General features: G+C 43.5%; 1 protein-coding gene across 1 annotated transcript in view; it reads right to left on the reverse strand.

Moving 5' to 3' along the window:
- The window catches only part of LOC126184824 (putative ammonium transporter 3), a 265519-nt gene that overhangs the window by 180668 nt on the left and 64088 nt on the right, over positions 1–20763 (reverse strand). The window contains exon 4 of the mRNA XM_049927407.1: positions 1809–1944. Coding sequence (XP_049783364.1) covers positions 1809–1944 — 136 coding nt within the window. The remainder of the gene's footprint in view (positions 1–1808; positions 1945–20763) is intronic.

Raw genomic sequence — 20763 nt, forward strand, 5'->3', positions numbered from 1 at the left:
CAAATAAATAATATTTTACTACACTACTGGCCATTAAAATTGCTACACCACGAAGATGACGTACCACAGACGCGAAATTTAACGACAGGAAGAAGAATCTGTGATATGCAAAAGATTAGATTTTCAGAGCATTCACACAAGGTTGGGGCCGGTGGCGACACCTACAACGTGCTGACATGAGGAAAGTTTCCAACCAATTTCTCATACACAAACAGCAGTTGACCGGCGTTGCCTGGTGAAACGTTGATGTGATGCCTCGTGTAAGGAGGAGAAATGCGTACCAACACGTTTCCGACTTTGATAAAGGTGTGATTGTAGCCTATCGCGATTGTGGTTTATCCTATCGCGACACTGTTGCTCGTTGGTGGTCGAGATCCAATGACTGTTAGCAGAATATGGAATCGGTGGGTTCAGGAGGGTAATACGGAACGTCGTGCTGGATTCCAACGGCCTCGTATCACTTGCAGTTGAAATGACCGGAATCTTATCCGCATGGCTGTAACGGATCGTTCAGCCACGTGTCGATCCCTGAGTCAACAGATTGGGACGTTTGCAAGACGATATCCATCTGCACGAACAGTTCGACGACGTTTGCAGCAGCATGGACTATCAGCTCGGAGACCATGGCTTCGGTTACCCTTGACGCTGCATCATAGACAGGAGGGCCTGCGATGGTGTACTCAACGACGAACCTGGGTGCACGAATGGCAAAACGTAATTTTTTCGGATGAACTCCGTATCATAATGGTCGCATCCGTGTTTGGTGACATTGCGGTGAACGCAAATTGGAAGCGTGTATTCGTCATCGCCATATTGGCGTATCACCCGGCGTGATGGTATGGGGTGCCATTGGTTACCTCTTGTTCGCATTGAGGGCACTTTGAACAGTGGACGTTACATTTCAGATGTGTTACGACCCATGGCTCTACCCTTCATTCGATCCCTGCGAAACCCTACATTTCAGCAGGATAAAGCACGACCGCATGTTGCAGGTCTTGTACAGGCCTTTCTGGATACAGAAAATGTTCGACTGCTACCCTGGCCAGCACATTCTCCAGATCTCTCACCAATTGAAAACGACTGGTTAATGGTGGCCGAGCAACTAGCTCGTCTCAATACGCTAGTCACTACTCTTGATGAACTGTGGTATCGTGCTGAAGCTGCATGGGCAGCTGTACCTGTACACGCCATCCAAGCTCTGTTTGACTCAATGCCCAAGCGTATCAAGGCCGTTATTACGGTCAGAGGTTGTTGTTCTGGGTACTGATTTCTCAGGATCTATGCACCAAAATTGAGTGAAAATGTAATCACATGTCAGTTCTAGTATAATATATTTGTCCAATGAATACCCGTTTATCATCTGCATTTCTTGTTGGTGTAACAATTTTAATGGCCAGTAGTGTATGTACAGAGAGGCTATAATATTTTCAAAGCACAAAAACTTTAATAGAAAGGAAGAATGATTAAAAAGAGAAAATGTATGGGTCTTATTGGTAAACAAAGAGAACAGTAGAAGCTCTGTGACACATACCAGCGTGACTCAGTGATGTTGGGCAGCGGTGTGATGAGGTCACGGCCCTGCCATTATCCGGTTACATGTAAAAAGTCTGGCTTGATGAGCTTGTTTAAGTCTGGAAATTGTATTTGCTCTTTTATAGCCTCTCGTGGCGTCTCGAGTTTTAGGGGATGATATACCCAAGGATAAAAAATCACGTGATTCATTTGAGACATTTCGTGTGCATGTAACGAGTTTCACATATATTAACGTATTGCTCATGAGAAGACACAGCTCACTACTGAATACTAACCTGCCAGAATTGAAGGCGAGCCAGCCCCACCAGAGCACGAAGAGCCCCATGACGGCGTTGACGGGAGAGCCCATGGGCATCCTGCCACCGCTGTAGCGGCCCTGCCGAGGGCCCAGCATCACCGCACCCATCAGAGCTACACACATAGTAGCGCAACTGGTAACCGACAATTGTTTCCTGTTTCACGTTCATTGATTTCGCTAGTGCTAGTTTTACTCACAAAAACACAACGAGATACACGAAAATAAAATGACGAGAAATAAATCGGTACTTCAGAATATAGTTAATGTAGGGTAGTGAAGCAGAGATCAATGCCAGAATACAAGCAGGAAACCGATCTAACCACAGCCTAGCACAACTGCTTCAGTCCAAATATCTCTCCAGACAGTTCAAGATTCGACTGTACAAAACCCTGATCCAGCCTGTTGTTCTATATGGCTGTGAGACATAGAGTATCCGGAAATAGGACTTCCATAAGCTACTTGTTTTTGAGAGACAAGTGCTTCGGAAGATCTACGGTCCGGTTCTGGATGCAGATACAGGGGAATGGAGGATCAGATACAACCAAGAGCTTGAGGAACTATACCAGGAGCCCAGCATAGCAGGACTGTCAAAGCCAAACGAATGCAGTGGGCCGGCCATGTGGCCCGGATGGAGGATCACAGATGGCCTCGGAAGCTCCTGGATTCCACACTTACAGGAAAGAGACCACCAGGGAGACCCAAGAAGCGTTGGAGGGATGGACTCCATGAAGATTTAAACCAAGTGTCAATAGATGTGAACGGATGGCGGATAGCAGCAATTGACAGAATACAGTGGAGGAGGAAACTTGTAGATGCGTGCGGTCCACTAGGCCTGATCACGTAGTAGTAGTAGTAGTAGTAGTAGTAAAATTTCAGTAATACATGTATAGATAACATGATTAAATGATTAACATTGCAAGATCACAGGTTCATGTAAACGCGAGATAAGCAATTGCAAATGCGAAGAGCTGATACACTAACAACCGGTGTAACAGCCAGAATGTTGAATGCAAGCATGTGAACGTGCATGCATTGTGTTGTACAGGTGCCAGATATCAGTTTATGGGGTGGAGTTCAATGCCTGTTGCACTTGGTCGGTCAATAAAGAGATGATTAATGCTGTTTGTGGATTACGCTGGAGTTGTTGTTCGATGATGTTCCATATGTGAGCGATTGGCGACAGATCTGGTGATCGAGGAGGCCAAGGTAACGTGTTGAAACTCTGTAGAGCGCGTTGGGTTATAACAGCAGTATGTGGGCAAGCGTTATCCTGTTGGAAATTACCCCCTAGACTGCTGTTCATGAATGGCAGCACAACTGATGGAATCACCAGACTGACGTACAAGTTTGCGGTCGGGGGGCGTAGCATAACCGCGAGAGTGCCCCTGCTGTCATACGAAATCGTACTCCAGACTATAACTTCATGTATGGGCCCACTGTGTCTAGCACACAGACAGGTTGGTTACAGACCCTCAACTAGCCTCCTCCCAACCAACACACGCCCGTCACTGGCAACGAGGCATAACAGACGCCCACCCTGCCCTTCAATGAGCTCTCACTTACACTACTGAATTCTCAAATGTCGGTGGTTTGTGATCAGTGTAATGCACACTACAGGGCGTCTGGCTCGGAACTGTCATTGAAGTAACCGATTCCTAAGAGTTCATTGTGTCACCGTGGTGCCAACTGCGGAAAAAATTGTTGCTGCAGACGCAGAACGACATGCCAGAGCCATACACCGAACACGATGGTCTTGGTTCTCGGTAGTGTCACGTGGTCGTCCGGAGCCCGGTCTTCTTGCGACCGTACACTCTGGTGTCCACCGCTGCCAGAAATCATGTACAGTGGCTAAATCCGTGCCAAGTCTTTCTGCAGTACCTCAGAGGGACCATTCAGCTTCTCGTAGCCCTATTACACAACCTCGTTCAAACTCAGTGAGGTGTTTATAATGTCGTCTTTGTGGCTTTAAGGACATTCTTGACCAACATCAACTCACCACGTCCAATTTCAAAGGTAACTAACGCTCACGACCTTTACAGCGTATATTTAAAGCGAACTTGGTTTGCACTCTCATAGTGGTGCTCCTAGCGCCACTCTTATGCCACTGGGGTGAAATTCGAATAGACATTGTCTTTCAGATATAGAAACACGCATCCAGCTTTTGCTTTGTCGCACAACTCTTTCTTGGTGTTTCGATTTTTTTCGTCAGTCTATTATGGCACATTTCTTTCTTGTAAGTTTACTACAGTAGACTATTCCTAACCAAGTGGTGTAAAACGTTGTTTCTGTCTACCATCTAAAATGACACAGCCTGTTGAAGAAGAGTTTTTGTACTCACACCAGGAGAGGAGACTTCAGGAGAGGTCTTCTGAGTACATTAATGAAAACTACGAAGCAATGGCCGCACATCCTATGTATTGGAAATTTGTGATAAGGTCTTATGGGACCAAACTGCTTAGATCATCGGTCCCTAAGCTTACACACTACTTAATCTAACTTAAACTAACTTACGCTAAGGACGACACACACACCCATGCCCGAGGGAAGACTCGAACCTCCAACGGGGGCAGCCGCTTGGACCGTGACAGGATACCTCAGACCTCATATTTGCTGTATTCAGTGGTTCAATGAACCCAAGCAAAAAAGATGATTGTAAATAAATACATCTATAATTTGCACAATCATTCATCGTTTCTTTCTCGTATTAGACCACTTTATCTATTTTCTCAAAGTGCTTTCATTGTATGAAAAACTTTTAAGTCGTTCAGATAGCACGCGTACGTGACAAAGCGTTGTCCAGGTACTGCCATGATTCAGTTCTCTTCTGAATCTCCGTGAGTAAGCTTATGTGTGTTCCTTCGGCAGGGAAGGGCTAGAGGAAACGTTGGTAGTAATATGCACATTTGTGTTGGTGGAAAAACCAGCTCGCACAAATTGTTCCGAACTGAAAGACTGTAATGCACCACCGAAGCAGTTAGAACGTGTGTCCCCTAGATCTTACATCGACATTGTTAATCCGCAAATCACTGTGGAGTGCGTGGTAGAGGGTACGTCCTATTTTACCAGTTGTTAGGGCTTTTTCCCCTTCTATTCGCGTATGGAGCGAGGGAAGTGTGGTGTCACCGCCAGACACCACACTTGCTAGGTGGTAGCCTTTAAATCGGCCGCGGTCCGTTAGTATACATCGGACCCGCGTATCGCCACTATCAGTGATTGCAGACCGAGCGCCGCCACACGGCAGGTCTAGTCTAGAGAGACTCCCTAGCACTCGACCCAGTTGTACAGCAGACTTTGCTAGCGATGGTTCACTGTCTACATACGCTCTCATTTGCAGAGACGACAGTTAGCATAGCCTTCAGCTACGTCATTTGCTACGACCTAGCAAGGCGCCATATTCAGTTACTATAAGAAATATCTTCAAGAAGGTCTTCTGAACAGATAATATTGTGACTCATGTACCGTCAAGAGCGACGTTCATCATTAATAGATTAAAGTTAAGTATCAAACTAATTACGTCCGCTTTCTGAATTCTCATTCCTTGTCATGTTCCAGACCTCACGTCAGTATAGTTCTTCCCTCTTCACGCCAGCCTGCGTGAGCTAAAACGCGTGCATTTCGGCCTCCACTCGTAACACGGTGTTAGCTCTTCTGCTAACACAACAGGAAGAATGTGATTAATATGATCGTGTCCTCACGATCCCTATGGGAGCGATATGCAGGGGGTTACACTATATTCCTGGAGTCATCATTCAAAGCCGGTTCTTGAAACTTTGTGAGTAGGCTTTCTCAGAATGATTCCCGTCCACCTCCAAGAGTACGCCAGAACAGTTCTTTCAACACTTTTGTGACACTCTCCTCCCGGTTTAACCAAGCCTATGAGCATTCGTGCTGCTCTTTTCTGTATACGCTCAATATCTTGTGTGAGTCCTATCTGGTATGAGTCCTAAACACTTGGCAATATTCTTGGATGGATCGCATGAGTAATCTGTAAGCAATCTTCTTTTGCAGACTGATTGATCTCCCTAGTATTCTACCAATAAACTGTGGTTTGCTACCTGCTTTACCCTGGACTGAGCCTATGTGATCGTTCCAATTCATGTCTCTAGAGAGTGATACACTAAGGTATTTGTATGAGTTTACAGATGCCAATTGTGTCTCAGTGATTTAGTTCAAATGGTTCAAATGGCTCTGAGCACTATGGGACTCAACTTCTGAGGTCATAAGTCCCCTAATACTTAGAACTAGTTAAACCTAACTAACCTAAGGACATCACACACATTCATGCTTGAGGCAGGATTCGAAACTGCGACCGTAGCGGTCTCGCGGTTCCAGACTGCAGCGCCTAGAACCGCACGGCCACTACGGCCGACAGTGATTTAGTCATAGGACAGTACGTTTTATCGCGTTTAAAAGTGCAAAATTTTACATTTCTACAAATGTAAACCAAGTTGCCAATCATGACACCCCTTTGAAACCTTATAAAGATTTGACTTAGGATTTATGCAGTTTCTTTCCGACTGTATTTCATTACAGATAACAGCATCATCTGCGAAAGGTCTGAGCTTAATATTAATATTGTCTATAAGGGCACCAATATGCAACATGAAAAACAAGGGACCCAACACACATTTCCCTGGTGTACACCTCAAGTTACTTCTACATCTGCTGATGACTCTCAATGCAAGATAATTTGCTACCTCCTTCCTACCAGGAAATCCTCACTCCAGTCACAAATTTCTTTTGATACCCCTACTATAGTACTTTTGATAATATATGTTTCTATGGTACCGAGGCAGATGCTTTCCGGAAATTCAGAAACAATACATCTATCTGTCTGCCTTGATCTATGACTTTTAGTACCTCCTGTGAGAAAAGTGCGACTTGGGTTTCACGTGATCAATGTTTTCGAAATCCGTGCTGGTTAACATGGGGGAAGTCATTCTGTTCGAGATTACTCATTATGTTTGAGCTCAGGATATGTTCTCAGATCCTACAACAAATGAATGCCAAGGATATTGGACTGTAGTTTTCGTTACTTCTGCTACCCTCCTTCCAGACGGTCGTGACCTGTGGTTTCTTCCAACTAGTGGGCACGGTATTCTGTTCGAGGGATCTACGATAGATTACAGTTAACAGATGGACTAGCTCAGCTGAAAATTGGGTATACAATCTCAAAGGGATTCCATCGGCTGTTCAGCTTTAACGATTTCAGTTGTTTCTCAACGCCACTGCACTAATATCTGCTTCACTCATCTGTTCAGTGTTACGAGAATTAAACTGGGGCAGTACGTCTGGGTTTTCTTTTGTAAATGAAAATCTGAAAACAGGTTTAAGCAATTGCTGTGATACTCTCAATTTCAGTTCCTGTCTTTTTTTTTTAAAAAAGGGAAGATTCCGTCGACAGCGGGTCATTAGATCATTAGAGACGGAGCACTAGCTCCGATAGTATTAAGTATTAAGAATAGAAGGAAATTGGCCGTGTCCTTTCAAAGGAATCATCCCGGCATTTTCGTGGAGCGATTTCGGGAAATCACGGAAAACCTAAATCTGGATGGCCGGCCGCTGGTTTGAACCGTCGTCCTCCCAAATACGAGTCAAGTGTGCTAACCACTGCACCACCTCACTCGGTTCCTGCTTCGAATATGAGTGAATGGGCACTAAGTTTGGTGTCGCCAACAGCCTTTACATATGACCAGAATTTTCTTTTAGTTTTGTGAAAGACTATTTGATAATATTCCGCTACGGTAGTCGTGGAATTCCTCACACATTGCCCTCTTCACATCCAAACACGTTTCATTCAGCATTAACCTAGAGCCCTATGCTTTGTTTTATACCTATTAAGCAGTAGCCTTTGTTTCTTTAGAAGTTTCTTTACAGTTGTTGTATACCATGGAGCGTGTCTACCACGATGAACGGTTCTACTGGGTTCGTATCTATCCAGTACCTGGTCAACTATTCTTTTAAATTTGAGCCATATTTCCTCTATATGCTCCTGTCCTGAGCTAAAAGTTTCAAGTTCCTCATTGAGACATGACACTCCTACTACTTTGTCAGGTTTATTGAACACATATATCTCTCCATTTGTTTTAGATGCCCTTTGTACTTTGGTACCGATTGCTACTATATCTGCCCCATGATCATGTATAGAATAAAATTTAAAAAAAAGAAAAAAATAATAATTGGATCTTTTTATCGGCCTCCCAATTCAGATGATACAATTGCTGAAAGGTTCAAAGAAAATTTAAGTTTGATTTCAAACACGTACTCGACTCATACGATTATAGTTGGTGGTGACTTTAATTTACCTTCTATATACATGTTTAATTCCGGAGGTACGCATAAAACATCATCCGAAATTGTGCTAAACGCATGATCTGAAAATCATTTCGAGCAGTTAGTTCATGAGCCCACGTGAATAGTAAACGATTGTGAAAACACTCTTGATCTCTTAGCAACAAATAATCCTGAGTTAATAACGAGCATCAAAACGGATATAGGGATTAGTGAACACAGGGCTGTCGTAGCGAGATTGAATATTGTAACCCCCAAATAATCCAAAAATAAACGAAAAATATACCTATTCGAAAAAGCAGATAAAAATTCGCTTGATGCCTTCCTGAGTGACAATCTCCACTCCTTCCAAATTAATAATATAAGTGTAGGTCAGATGTGGCTTGAATTCAAAGAAATAGTATCGGCAGCAATTGAGAGATTTACACCAAATACATTAACAAACGACGGAGCTGATCCTCCTTCGTACACAAAACGGGTCAGAACACTGTTGCAGAAACAACGAAACAAACAAGCCAAATTTAAACAGACGCAAAATCCCCAAGACTGGTGATCTTTTACAGAAGCTCGAAAATTAGCGCGGTCTTCCATGCGAGATGCTTAGAACAGTTTCCACAACGAAACTTTGTCTCGAAACCTGGCAGAAAATCCAAGGAGATTCTGGTCGTATGTGAAGTATGTTAGCGGCAAGAAACAATCAATGCCTTCTCTGCGCGATAGCAATGGATATACTATCGAAAACAGCGCTGCCAAAGGAGAGTTACTAAACACAGCCTTCCAAAATTCCTTCACAAAAGAAGACGAAGTAAATATTCCAGAATTCGAATCAAGAAAAGCTGCCAACATGAGTAACGCAGAAGTAAATATCCTCGGAGTAGTGAGGTAACTTACATCATTTAATAATTTAATAAAAGCAAGTCTTCTGGTCCAGACTGTAAACCAATCAGGTTCCTTTCAGAGTATGCTGATGCATTAGATCCATACTTAACAATCATATACAACCGTTCGTTCGACGAAAAAACCGTAGCCAATGGCTGGAAAGTCGCCCAGGTCACACCAATACTCAAGAAACGTAGTAGGAATAATCCACTAAATTACAGGCCCATACCATTAACGTCGATATGCAGCAGGATTTTTGGAACATACATTGTGTTCGAACATTATGAATTACCTCAAAGAATGGTTCAAATGGCTCTGAGCACTACGGGACTTAACATCTATGGTCATCAGTCCCCTAGAACTTAGAACTACTTAAACCTAACTAACCTAAGGACAGCACACAACACCCAGCCATCACGAGGTAGAGAAAATCCCTGACTCCGCCGGGAATCGAACCCGGGAACCCGGGCGTGGGAAGCGAGAACGCTACCGCACGACCACGAGATGCGGGCAATTTTACCTCAAAGAAAATGGTCTATTGACACAAATTCAACATGGATTTAGAAAATATCTTTCTTATGAAATAGAACTAGCTCTTTATTCGCATGAAGTGTTGAGTGCTGTTGACAAGGGATTTCAGATCCATTCCATATTTCTAGATTTCCGGAAGGCTTGTGGCACTATACCACACATGCGGCTTGTAGTGAATTCGTGTGATTATGGAATATCGTCTCCGTTATGTGGCTGGATTTGTGATTTCCTGTCAGAGATGTCACAGTTCATAGTAACTGACGGAAAGACACACAGAGTAAAGCAGAATTGATTTCTGGCCTTCCCCAAGGTTGTGTTGTAGGCCCTTTGCTGTTCCTTATCTCTATACACGATTTGGGAGACAATCTGAGCATCCGTCTTAGGTTGTTTGCAGATGACGCTGTCGTTTATCTACTAATAAAGTTATCAGAAGATCAAAACAAATTGCAAAACGATTTAGAAAAGATATCTGAATGATGAGAAAATTAGCTTTTGACCTTAAATAACGAAAAGTGAGAGGTCATCCACATGATTGCTAAAAGGAATTCGTTAAACTTCGGTTACACGATGAATCAGTCAAATTTGAAGGCCGTAAATTCAACTAAATACCTAGGAATTACAATTACGAACAACTTAAATGGGAAGGAACACATAGAAAATCTTTTGGGGGAGGCTAACCAAAGACTGTCTTTTATTGCCAGGACACTTAGAAAATGTAACAGATCTACTAAGGACACTACGCTTGTCCGTCCTCTTTTAGAGTACTGATGCGCGGTGTGGGATCCTTACCAGATAGGACTGACGGAGTACATCGAAAAAGTTCAAAGAAGGGCAGCACGTTTTGTATTATAGCGAAATATGGGAGACAGTGTCACTGAAATCATACAGGATTTGGGTTGGACATCATTAAAAGAAAGGCGTTTTCATTGCGACGGAATCTTCTCACGAAATCCCAATCAGCAACTTTCTCCTCCGAAAGCGAAAATTTTTGTTGACATCGACCTACATAGGGAGAAACGATCACCTAGATAAAATAAAGGAACTCAGAGTTCGTACGGAAAGATATACGAGTAGGTATTCGTTCTGTTCGAGCGCTGTACAAGATTGGAGTAATAGAGAATTGTGAAGGTGGTTCGATGATCCCTCTGCCAGGCACTTAAATGTGATTTGCAGAGTATCCATGTAAATGCTGATGTAGATGTAGATCACTGATGCCAGTTTCAATGGGGACACCCTCAAATAGGTCATTTCTGTTTGTTGCCAATAGATCTTGTAATTGTAATGGAGTGATTTTCTTACAATCGCTAAATAGTGTATTCAGTTATTTATTGTGCTTTTAGTGTCCATATACATATTCATCTGTTCTTGGAGGTCGTTTTTGAAGAAGAATGGACAACGTTCAGTATCTTTGTAGAAACAAATTTCTCCGCTTTAAGTTTGGAAGAGGAGTGTAAAATCTAGAAGCGTGGTAGGTCAGTGTCTCAGCTCGTAATGAAACTAGTACAGAGAAGCCGAGGAAAGATATTTTGCAGGTCATTTAATGTAAATATAAGTACGGGAAATAGTTCGATTTGCGGCTCCAGCTCTACATATAAACTACTTTGGTTTCCGCGCTTTTTGTCTGCTTAGGGAAGAGATACCAGTTGGAGATGCAATGGTGTCAGATCTAAATCATCTAACACAGAAGGTTAAGAAGCATGAGGAATCTATTCCACATAAAAATCCTTATTAGATTTATCAGTCCTCTGAGAAACAGAAATTAGGCAGCAGCTTAGCTCAGCTTTTAGACAGAATATAAAAACATACAGTACCAATTTAAGGAAAAATCGCTATATTCTTCCCAAAATAATTGATTATATTAAGTTCTGCGGTGACATGATGAAACAGCAGAATTTGAAAATTCTGGAATATCCAGACGGCTAAAAATTTCACTTCAGCTTTAGTTACAGTTGTAAAACAGGACATATACACTGTTACAATCTGTTAAGGAACATCAAAAGATATAAAAAATGATTTTCTAGAATGTATGTTACATGTATGTCGTAAGGCAATTAATGCAGATACAGCTAAGGCACGTTTTATGTCTGTGATAGCCGAGGAAACTGTAATGTACCTAAATTTAAGTTGGTTGTAGTATTTCGCTATCTGTTATCTACTGGACAGCCTGTTGAAAGATTTCGGACATTTTTAAATCCATCTGGTGACGATTTTTGGTCCTTAGCAGTGTGCATTGAAAGTGTCCTCGTCGCTGTTGTATAAAAACGGAAAGGAAGAGTAACATCTCAAAGTTATGATGGTGATTGTATCATGCGCGGCCAACATACAGGGGCCCAGACAATTGTAAGTAAACAGTATCATTTCATGTATTATGTGCATTGTTGTGCTCACCAACTAAACTTAATTCTTGCCCAAGCTATAATTCCAGGTAAAGAAGTAAAACTGTTTCGCAGTGCTATTGCAGAGGTACCAATATTCCTCTCTCATTCAGTTCAAAGAATGGCTGTTCTAGATGGGTATTGTGAAACGAAGAGTCCCTCATGATCAGCCACAAGATGGAATTTTAAACCAGGGCAGTTCTTACAGTTCATAAGAATAAAGAGGACATTCTACAACGTCTTCAACACATCTAAGATGTTCAAATGTTCAAATGTGTGTGAAATCTTATGGGACTTAACTGCTAAGCCCATCAGTCCCCAAGCTTACACACTACTTAACCTAAACAAAAAACACACACACCCAGGCCCGAGGGAGGACACGAACTTCCGCCGGGATCAGCCGCACAGTCCATGACTGCCGCGCCTAAGACCGCTCGGCTAATCCCGCGCGGCACATCTAAGATACCAACAACCAGACGTAACTGTGTTTCAAGCATTTGGTCTAAGGTTGGAACTATAACCACCGAAACTTTCCTTTTGGTTAGAGGTATTTTATAAAATGATATCCCACGTGGATATCTTCTACAGCCCATTACAAAAGCGCACTACTGATCCCGTCTGAATAAAGGAAGCAATAGTATCTCATTCCAAAATGACACTCGAAGTTAGAGACAACGTTGATAACATAGTCAAGGAAGAACCAAATGTAGCGAAAAGAAGATTCAAGGACTGTAGCAGCAAAGGAAGTATGTGAAGTAATAATTCAACAGGACAGAGTTTTGAATTCTCCAACCAATTTATTGTAATCAGTCTTCTGACTGGTTTGATGCGGCCCGCCATGAATTTCTCTCCTGTGCCAAACTTTTCATCTCAGAATAACACCTGCAACTTCCAGCCTTAATTATTTGCTGGATGTATTTCAATCTGTTCTCCTCTACAGATTTTACTCTCTAACGCTTCCTCTAGTACCATGGAAGTTAATCCCTGATGTGTTGGCCGGCCGCGGTGGTCTAGCGGTTCTGGCGTTGCAGTCCGGAACCGCGAGACTGCTACGGTCGCAGGTTCGAATCCTGCCTCGGGCATGGGTGTGTGTGCTGTCCTTAGGTTAGTTAGGTTTAAGTAGTTCTAAGTTCTAGGGGACTTATGACCTAGGATGTTGAGTCCCATAGTGCTCAGAGCCATTTGAACCATTTTGAACCTGATGTGTTAACACACATCCTATCATCCTGTCCCTTCTTCTATTTAGTGTTTTCCATACATCCCTTCCATCGCCGATTCTGCGGAGAACCTCCTCATTCCTTACCTTATCAGTCTACCTAATTTTCAACAGTCTTCTGTAACACCACATCTCAAATGTTTCGATTCTCTTCTGTTCTGATTCCCCCACAGCCCATGTTTCACTACCACACAATGATGTGCTATAAACGCAAGTTCTCAGACATTTCTTCTTTAAATTAAGGCCTATGTTTGATATTAGCATACTTCTTTTGCCCAGGAATGCCCTTATTGTCAGTGCCAGCCCGCTTTTTATCTCTTTCTTGCTCCGTCCGTCGTGGCGTGTTTCGCTGCCTAGGTAGAAGAATTCCTTAACCACATCTTCTTCGTGATAATCAATTATGATGTTAAGTTTCTCGCTGTTCTCGTTTCTGCTACTTCTCATTACTTTCGTCTTTCTTCGATTTACTCTGAGTTCATATTCTATACTCATTAGACAGTTCATTCCATTCAACAGATCCTTCACTTTCACTTAGGATACCAATATTCTCAGCGAATTTTATCATTGATATCCTTTCACCTTCAATTTTAAGCCCAATCTTGAACCCTTCTTTTCTTTCCGTCATCGTTTTGTCGATAAATGTATTGAACAGCAGGGGCGAAAGACTACATCCCTGCTTATACCCAATTCATTGAGACCACTTCGTTCTTTTGGTCTTATAGGCATATTGACCCTCTTGGTTACTGTACATATTGAATACATACCGTCTTTCCCCTTATCTTACCCCTGTTTTCCTCAGTATTTCGAACATTTTGCACCAGTTTACATTGTCGAAGGCCTTTTTTAGGTCGTTACATCCTATGAACGTGTCTAGATTTTTCTTCAGTCTCACGTCCAGTAACAACTGCCTCTCTGGCGCCTTTACCTTTCCCAAAGCCAAACTGCTCATCATGTAACAGATCCTCAGTTTGCTTTTCCTTTCTCCTGCCACTTACTGGCCTCTAATTTACTTGACCAGCACTTCCTCCCTTCAATGAAAAGTTTATTTTCTGAAAAACGTTCTTTCTGCTGTTGTGCCCCCTCAGGAGACACCGCCTTAACGAAACACTATCCGTATGTGCGAGGGGGTTTGTGTGATCCAATGAAGTGGAGGGATATGCCGGCGGTGGTGTAACTAACAGCAGGGCCTCCCAAGCCAGACAGGTCTCCATAGAGGATCCAGACAAAGTGTGTCTCACAACGTCCCGTCTAGTGTCCTGTCCTGTCCTGTCCTGTCCCGTCTTATCCTGTTCTGTTCTGTCCCATCCTATACACTCCCTTCCTTTCCTTTTCCTCCTTGTGATTGTGTGGCAGCAGACAGTCCCCCAATGTGGACAACGGAAGATTCTTGGAAACCAGGACAGCGTTGATGCACATAGGCCTAACTGCGAAGGGATGGATAGCGTTCTGTAGTCGTGGTGAAGACAAGCTATCTAAGGGGTAAGGCCCTGAAATAAAACCATGGCAGGTGTCCAGGCCATGAGCTGGCAGCCCCACCAGGACACTCGGGGGCTGTGGGCTGATAACCCGCACCACCAAAAAACACATATCACAGAAACTAAAAGGAGAAACAGCTGTTGTGCAGTGTATTACATTTCAATATGAAACAGAACTGTAGATCCTTTATTCTCGAAATGGTTTTCAAGAAATGAAAAATGCAATAACTCTTCTGAGGGTTTTAATTGAAAATAACCTGCAAGAACCTTTTGATGACGCTATGAAATTTTAGAAATTAGTTGCTTCTATGCCAATAACAACTTGTCAAGCAGAGATGTTTCTCCACTTTGTCGCGGATCAAAACATTTTCAAAAAAGGATCGTGGGTGAATACAGGCTGTCAGCTCTTGCCATGTTATCTGTTGAAAATGAAAGCTTCCATAAACTTCCAGATTTCAGCGAGAGAGTCATAGACATATTAGCCACGAAAAAGGAAAGGAGGATGGACTTTCTCTATAAATACCCTCTGCAGGAGGTTCAACCCCACGAACGTCGTCAGGCTCATGTCAACAATTAAAACAACTGGACGACATTAATATTAAAATTATGGAAATCAGCTTTTATAGATACTGAATTTGGTACTTACGTAACACCAGAATGTTATTGCTAAGCTATAAATTTGTTTTAAGTACACTGACGAAAAAACAAATCGCAGCACCAAGAAGGAGTTGTGCGACATAAACGAAGTGAGACCTGAGTTTCTCCTGGCGTATATAATTTTCAAACAATTTACGAGAATTCAGCCAGGTAATGTTTACAGCGACCGACGTTATATTGGCGAGAGTACACCCCGCCATTTTAAGGGCACAAACAGCAACGAACAGGTGATGTATAGGCAAATTTAAAACCTCAGTTCGTGGAGTAATTCTGGAAAGATAACACACACACGCACACACTGAACACTAGTGCCACCAAAGATTATCAAAGGCAGAGGTGTCGATAGTGAAAGACTACGAACAAGCAAGCGACGTAACATTGACTCTGGCCTTCTCTTTTTTGACAAGGGACAGAGTAGGATTCCAAGCATAGTTTAAGCAAAACCTCCATCCCTGTTTACAAGGTTGCTCGCTAATTTAATCTCAACAGCGTCCTTATAACACTGTCCCAATAACTGGACGTGCATGCCAATATATCGGTATTGTTATATAACACAGGGTGACCAGTATCCAAACAATGTTCGGCAATCGCAGATTTACTTGTCTGTTGTAATCGTGTGTGCTGTTTATGCTCAGTACATCGGTCCCCCACGGACCTGATAGTCTAACAAATATATGCCATGCCACAGCTACAAGGAATGCGATAAACACCCACCTTACGCAAACCTAGATCATCCTTAATAGAACCCATAAGCACTCTAATTTTAGATGGAGGTCGGAAAACACATTTAACATTCCAGAATGAGATTTTCACTCTGCAGCGGAGTGTGCGCTGATATGAAACTTCCTGGCAGATTAAAACTGTGGGCCCGACCGAGACTCGAACTCGGGACCTTTGCCTTTCGCGGGCAAGTGCTCTACCATCTGAGATACCGAAGCACGACTCACGCCCGGTACTCACAGCTTTGCTTCTGCCAGTACCTCGTCTCCTACCTTCCAAACTTTACAGAAGCTCTCCTGCGAACCATGCAGAACTAGCACTCCTGAAAGAAAGGATATTGCGGAGACATGGCTTAGCCACAGCCTGGGGGATGGTTCCAGAATGAGATTTTAATTCTGCAGCGGAGTGTGCGCTGATATGAAACTTCCTGGCAGATTAAAACTGTGTGCCCGACCGAGACTCGAACTCGGGACCTTTGCCTTTCGCGGGCAAGTGCACTACCATCTGAGCTACCGAAGCACGACTCACGCCCGGTAATCACAACTTTACTTCTGCCAGTACCTCGTCTCCTACCTGTGAGTACCGGGCGTGAGTCGTGCTTCGGTAGCTCAGATGGTAGAGCACTTGCCCGCGAAAGACAAAGGTCCCGAGTTCGAGTCTCGGTCGGGCACACAGTTTTAATCTGCCAGGAAGTTTCACATTTAACATTGTATTTCCGTAAAATACGACCGATATTGTTGGAAGTGCTTCCTACGTAAGGCAAGAAGGCAGTAGAATTTGGTGTCGACTCAGTATTATCATCAATCACCCCTTGCACACTTGGCCGATAGCGCAACGCACGTTCAATCTGTCTTTCACTATACCCATTTTGACGAAATATAGCTTCAAGATGGGACAGCTCAGCTGGCAAAGTCTCAGTGTCGGAAATGACATGCGCCCTGTGTACCAAGGTAAGAAGCAGCCCTTCACGCTGAGCCGGATGGTGACAACTATCATCCTAAAAATACAATTCAGTGTGAGTGCGTTTCCGGTCAACTGCATGTCTTATCTTTCCCGAATTATTCCAAGAACCGAGGTTTTAAATTTGCCTGTACATCGCCTGTCCGGTGCAGTTTGTGCCTTGAAAACGGAGGGGTGTACTCCCGCCGAAATATCGGCGGTCGGTGTAAACAGTACGTGGCTGAATTCCCGTAAGTTGTTTGAAAATTGTATACGCCAGGAGAAACTCAGGTCTCACATTCGTTACCTCTATGGGGAGGAAATTATCGATGTTTACTAAAGTTGGATAAACTTCGTAGCTGTCGAGTTAGACTGCAATGTGCTTTGTCGTTTCTACTGAGGCGTCGTGATGAAAATCGTGTCCCAACAATTACCAAGGTTGTGCACCATATTAATTCTCCTGCTGTCAATCGCATCACGCAACGTGCTGGCTTGGTTCTTGTGCCTGATATGATTCGTTTTACTAGTCGATGTTTGGATTCTGTTTCCAAAGAATTGTTTCGTTCACATTTAACGGTTGCTTCGAAATTACCTGATTTCAGTGGGATTGGCTGGACGGTGCCTCATGGACACAAGCTGATTGGGAATTCAATTCTGTTACTGCTCGGCATTTGGCAAAGTTTGAACGGTTCCATCGCTCGGAGTCTGATTTTGTATCTCAACGTTCTTTGGTAAATCTCACAGAGAAGTGTTTTGACGACGCAATCTTATCCCTGCGAGGGAAGGATTTAAATTTTGCACCCACATCGAAGTGTTTGCCGGTAGTTGATTTTATTAGTTCAATTGAACAGGCAGTTTGCAAACTACTTCCTGACGCTGCAGAGGAGGTTAGGAGGGAGGCATGCCGTGTGCTGACTAGAGCTCGACACCCAAGAGTAATGTAACAGCAGAAGAGAGGGTTGCTTTACGCTCTCTCAAAGTGGTTCTTGATATTATTATTTTAGCTGCAGACAAGGGAAATGTCACCGTTGTTTTAAACAAACAGGATTATGTACAAAAGATGCAACGTTTATTATCTGACTCAGCGTATCGCAGAATCGATGCTGACCCCACGAAAAGTGTTGAGAGAAAGACCAGCGGCCTCCTGAAGAAAAGTGGTTTGTCGCAGGACACTATCTAGAGTCTTAACACCTACAGTGTAGTTCCCCCTAGGTTATATGGCCTTCCGAAGGCACACAAGGAAGGGGTTCTTTTCCGACCTATAGCGAGCAATATCGACGCTCCGACATATCGTGTAGTCAAGCACCTTGCTTCTCTGTTAAGTCCACAAGTTGGTCGGTGTGAACATCATATCAGGAACTCAGCTGATATCTTACGTCGTTTGGAGGGAATGCGGTTGAATGACTCTGATATCTTAGTAAGATTTGGTGTAATCTCTCTCTTCACTTGTGTTCCTCTGTCTGATTTCTTGCGGTTAGTTGAGGTTAGGTTGGGTGTTGCCTTCTCCTTCTTGATGTTTTGGTTCGGAGGAAGGTTGATGCTTCATTGGGACATGCAGTTTATCGGAAACGCACTCACACTGAATTGTATTTACACGCTAATAGTTTCACCATCCGGCTCAGCGCGAAGGGGTGCTTCTTACCTTGGTACACAGGACGCATGTCATTTCCGACACTAAGACTTTGCCAGCTGAGCTGCCCCATCTTGAAGCTACATTTCGTCAAAATGTGTATAGTGAAAGACAGATTGAACGTGCGTTGCGCTATTGGCCAACTGTGCAAGGGGTGATTGGTGATAATGCTGCTGTCGACACCAAAATCTACTGCCTTTCTGCCTTACGCAGGAAGCACTTCCAACAAGATCGGTCGTATTTTACGGAAATACGATGTGTAATGTGTTTTCCGACCTCCATCTAAAATTAGAGTGCTTTTGGGTTCTGTTAAGAATGATCTTGGTTTGCGTAAGGCGGGTGTTTATCGCATTCCTTGTAGCTGTGGCATGGCATATATTTGTTAGACTATCAGGACCGTGGGGGACCGATGTACTGAGCATAAACAGCACACACGATTACAACAGACAGGTAATCTGATATTGCCAAACATTGTTTGGATACTGGTCACCCTGTGTTATATAACAATACCGATATATTGGCATGCACGTCCAGCTATTGGGATAGTGTTATAAGGAGGCTGTTGAGATTAAATTAGCAAGCAACCTTGTAAACAGGGATGGAGGTTTTTGCTTAAAATCTGCTTGGAATCCTGCTCTCTCCCTTGTCAAAAAAGAGAAGGACAGAGTCAATGTTACGTCGCTTGTTTGTCCGTAGTCTTTCAATATCGACACCTCTACCTTTGATAATCTTTAGTGGCATTAGTGTTTAGTGTGTATGTGTTATTCTTCCTGAATTACTCTAAGAACGAGGTTTTAAATTTGCCTGTACATCGCCTGTTCGTTGCAGTTTGTGCCTTGAAAATGGCAGGGTTTAGTCCCGCCGGAATATCGGCGGTAACTGTAAACATTACCTGGTTGAATTCTCGTATGTTGTTTGAATAGACATAAACGAAAGTTGGTAGGTGTGTTCCTACATCTGAAATATGATGTCTATTGAGATTTCGTCCCTGTGGCATAATAGAGGCAATAGTAACGCCTCTATGAGAATATAAATCAGGTCCGCTTTAAATACACGCTGTAACGGTCATGAGCGTTAGCTACCTTTGAGATAGGACGTGATGAGTGATGTTAGTCAAGAATACCTTTAAAACGACAAAAACGACATTATCAACACCTGAGTTTGAAAGAGGTCGTACAATAGGGCTTCTAGAAGCTGATTGTTCCTTCTGCGATATTGCACAAAGGCTTGGCAGAAATGTAGCCATTGTAGATAATTGCTGGCAGCGGTGGTCACGAGAATGTACAGCCCCAAGAACACCGGATTCCGGACGACCACGTGGCACTATTCGGCGTATGTCTGTGGCACATGGAACTGCGTCTACAACAGCAATGCTAGCAGCTGTTGGTCCTACAGTGACAAAAGGAACTGTTACAAATCGGTTACCCCAAGGAAAGCTCTGAGTCAGACGCCATGCAGCGTGCATTCCACTGACACTAAACCACCGTCATTTGCGACTTTAGTGATCTCAAGCGAGAGCTCATTGGAGGGCAGGGTGGATATCTTTTGTGTTTTCTGATGAAAGCTGGTTCTGCCTCGGTGTCAGTGATGGCAGTGTACTGGTTAAAAGGAGGCCAGTTGAGGGTGTGTAGCCAACCTCTTTGCTTGTTATACACACTAGACCTGCACCTGGAGTTATGGTCTGGGCTGTGATTTCGTATGGCAGTTGGAGCACTCTCGTAGTTATCCCACGCACTCTGAGTGAAAAATTAAGTCTCAGTCTGATGATTCGACCTGTTGTGCTGTCATTCATGAACAGCATTTTGGGGGGTGTATCCCAACAGGATAAACCCCGCCCACATACCGCTGTTGTAACCCAAGATGCTCTACAGAGTGACAGCATGTTGTCCTGGTGTGCTCGATCATCAGATCTAACTTAAAGAACGCTGTCTTGGTTACGCAGGCAGTTCAGGCTTGGGAAATAACAACTGCACCAACGGCCTTGCCGCAGTGATAACGCATGTTCCCTTCAGATCATCGAAGTTAAGGGCTGTCGCAACTCACAACGGCCGCGATAGCGATTTCCTGACCACGTGACCCTCCATTTTCGCATCCAGTGACACTTGTAATCTGAGGATGACACGGTGGTCGGTCCGTACCATTGGGCTTTCCGAGGCCTGTTCGGACGTAATGACAAGTGCAGCACAGATGACAAGGAGACTTGCACATAGCGATTTGAA

Source organism: Schistocerca cancellata, chromosome 4 (genome assembly GCF_023864275.1).
Source record: "Schistocerca cancellata isolate TAMUIC-IGC-003103 chromosome 4, iqSchCanc2.1, whole genome shotgun sequence".
Taxonomy (NCBI): Eukaryota; Metazoa; Arthropoda; class Insecta; order Orthoptera; family Acrididae; genus Schistocerca; species Schistocerca cancellata.